The sequence below is a fragment of the Pinus tabuliformis genome, chromosome 8 (assembly GCF_031772625.1).
Source record: "Pinus tabuliformis cultivar Carrire ecotype Pingquan chromosome 8, CPIR1, whole genome shotgun sequence".
Taxonomy (NCBI): Eukaryota; Viridiplantae; Streptophyta; class Pinopsida; order Pinales; family Pinaceae; genus Pinus; species Pinus tabuliformis.
In genome coordinates this window covers 2062223486-2062226332 of record NC_142294.1, presented here as the reverse complement: position 1 = coordinate 2062226332, position 2847 = coordinate 2062223486, and the positions used below count along the sequence as shown (strand labels likewise).

The following is a 2847-nucleotide window of genomic DNA, read 5'->3' as shown; positions in this document are numbered from 1 at the left end:
TTCTGTGAAATCAAATGTGCAGGAACCACGTGTGCAGTGATCCAGCGGTCTGAACATGGTGACCGTGAACCCTGATTGTATCGTCGTCATTTTTGTACTATCAGCAGCAGAAACGGTCAGACAGTGCCTTTATTTATTCTGTCAAAGCATTGCAGTTTAGTAAACGGTACCATCGTGAAGCACATGTTAAATCAGCAGAGTTAATAGACATGAAGGGAATAAGGTTACTCTAGTACCTGACCGACCCCATTTTCAGGTTAAAGGTGGGGTTGAATCCAGTCAAATTTTGAGTCTAGTCTGAGTTACATCTGATGTAAATTTAATGTGTTGCTGAACTGCTATGATGATTTTGTCATATTTTAAATAGAATATGGTTAAATAACTTTTAATACTGAACCGGTTAGGGTTTTTTTAAAGGTTTTATCACAAATGGCACCGTGAAAGAAAAGGGTGGATGCGATTTATTGCGTCTTGTCCGACCAAAGGGAGATCAACCACCGGAGTTCGGGAAGAAGAATTATCCAAAATGGGTGGATCTCCTTGCAGCAGCTCAGTAGAAGGGCTCAAGCGTGGGGCTTGGACTGCAGAGGAGGATATGATTCTGTCCCACTACATTGGAATTCATGGGGATGGTGCATGGACAAATCTTCCCCAAAAAGCAGGCGAGTCTCAGAGAATCTCTAATGGTAGAAAATCTCTAATGGTAAATATAATATTGCAGAGGTAATGTGTATTAAGACGCTGAATAAGGGGATAATAAATTTTGCTTTGCAGGTCTTAAGCGGTCTGCAAAAAGTTGTAGATTACGTTGGCTGAACTATCTTCGTCCAGATATTGACCACGGAAATATTTCCACCGATGAGGAGGAGCTTATTATTCGAATGCATCGCCTTCTTGGTAATAGGTAGGAGGATATATCTTTTCATTTGTAAAATTTATTGTTTTTTAAGTCTGATCTGATCTCGGTTTGTAGAAATTATGTGGATGGTAGATTTTGAGACTATTTTATGTCTGAAACTTTGAAAATATCTAAGAATCGGATAATCAGAAGTGAAATCAATATTTCAAATTTGTTCATGAGATACTTGAATTGTATACTCTAAAAATATGCATGCAGGTGGTCCCTGATAGCCAAGAGACTGCCTGGGCGAACAGACAACAAAATCAAGAACCACTGGAACACTCATCTCAGCAAGAAGGTGCAAATGAGTGTATCTAAACGCAATACGCAGGTTCTCAAAAGAGAGTCAACTTTTCCGTCTGTACAAAATCATATGTTCAAACCCAAACCGGTGAAAATCGTAAGACCAAACGTCTGGAAGGGTCATGGGAGTAATCATAGTTCGGATGAAGGTTCCTTCAAATTGGGTAATCTTCAAGAAACTACTAACTCCTCGCAGCCTGCGTGGTGCGATCTCCCTGTGGAAAATTCGATTGCAGACGATGATTCAGGGCGCGTTGCCCTAGCGATGGCGGATGTGACAAACTCTCCCTTATCGGACCAGAATTCCGAGAATTTAGCACCTACTTTAGCCCAGAGTTTAATGTTTGTGAAGGAGGTATCATCTCCAGACTATAATCTGCTTTCGGCTCCATCGTACTGTTCATTAAGTACAGATTTTGGATTAAAAGAGCTCTACATGGCACCGGTTACGTTAGCCACAGAAACGAATGAGTTTGAAGGAATGTGTTCTTTTCCAAGAAATATAGAGCCCATGAATAGTTTTACATTCGCCGAAGATCTGGGCAATGAAGAGTTGTACAGTGGCTTACTTTAATGGTTAGGATGGACCCGGTGTTTATAATTGGTAGTAGAATTGTTAATTGCAAGTTATTTTATATTTTTAAATGCACTTAATTTTGGATATTGTTAAAAATGGATGATTTATCGTACAATCTAATTGAATTATCACAAGGGTGTGCAATGCCTTATTTGTTTTTATCTGGCTTCATTCCTATTATTGTTTCTCTGTTTAACATTTTATCGGAGTGAGGTTTAAGACTTTGTTTATCATGGTGGTATTGGAGTGAAGTTTAAAAATCTTCGCAAAATGGAGAGTAGATAACTAGATCCAAAGATTTGAAAGTTAGATATAATGTTTTTTTTTTTTGTCAAGTTTTTTCTTAAGCAAAACAATGGTTTTGCTCAATGGTAAATAATTAGATCCAAGTATTTGAATGTTAGTTCTAAAGTTTTGTTTTTGTCAAGTTTTTTTCTTAATCAAAACAACGGTTTTGCTCAATAGTAAGAAAACTCTTGACACCCATGAGGAGTCGTTCTTCGTTTTGAAAAGATGGTGATTGTTTTCTTAGCCATCATACGGGTGAGTATTTTGAAGGAAATAAAAAGCAATACAAAAGGGTTTTGTTTGTTAGTTAAACTAATGTGTTAGGTTTTGTTTGTTTGTTAAACTAATGTGTTACTAGATTAAAATCAAAATTGTTATTTCACAGACTAATATATGAAGAGTAGTAAAAAGTTTTAAATGAATAGGCTTTTTGTTTGTCTCACACGTATTTACTAGTAAACTTCTGAGGGTTACGATATGTCCTCTTCACCGTAGTGAAGGTCACAACACGAGGATTTGAACCTAGGTCTTTTGAGTTTCAACAATTTCACATTTCTCGAATTAACCAATTGAGCTTCACTACATGGGGGATTTGAACCTAGGTCTTTTGAGTTTCAACAATTTCACATTTCTTAGATTAACCAATTGAGCTTCTCCTCGATGAAAATGATTTACAGGGGTCTATCATTTCAAGTTTTCTTATGGTATTGACCCTAGGACCTATGGATTATGAGCCCACATACTCAACTCATCCTCACTTAAACTGCAAATTGAAAAA

The 2847-nt window shown here is 37.2% G+C and overlaps 1 protein-coding gene across 1 annotated transcript; it reads left to right on the top strand.

Annotated features, from left to right (window-relative positions):
- The first annotated feature begins 347 nt into the window (after positions 1 to 347).
- LOC149244746 (uncharacterized) lies at positions 348 to 1778 on the top strand. The gene is made up of 3 exons (XM_089368058.1): positions 348 to 686; positions 775 to 904; positions 1118 to 1778. Exons 1-3 carry the CDS (start codon positions 455 to 457, stop codon positions 1776 to 1778), a joined length of 1023 nt encoding a protein of 340 aa, XP_089224184.1. The 5' UTR covers positions 348 to 454.
- Positions 1779 to 2847: the final 1069 nt, after the last annotated feature.

What these genes read in the sequence shown, in the direction of transcription:
- LOC149244746 (XM_089368058.1), top strand. Translation starts at nt 455, where the DNA reads ATGCGATTTATTGCGTCTTGTCCGACCAAAGGGAGATCAACCACCGGA. An exon ending in GTCTCAGAGAATCTCTAATG is followed by an intron (nt 687 to 774) that starts GTAGAAAATCTC and finishes TTTGCTTTGCAG; the next exon opens with GTCTTAAGCGGTCTGCAAAA. An exon ending in CATCGCCTTCTTGGTAATAG is followed by an intron (nt 905 to 1,117) that starts GTAGGAGGATAT and finishes ATATGCATGCAG; the next exon opens with GTGGTCCCTGATAGCCAAGA.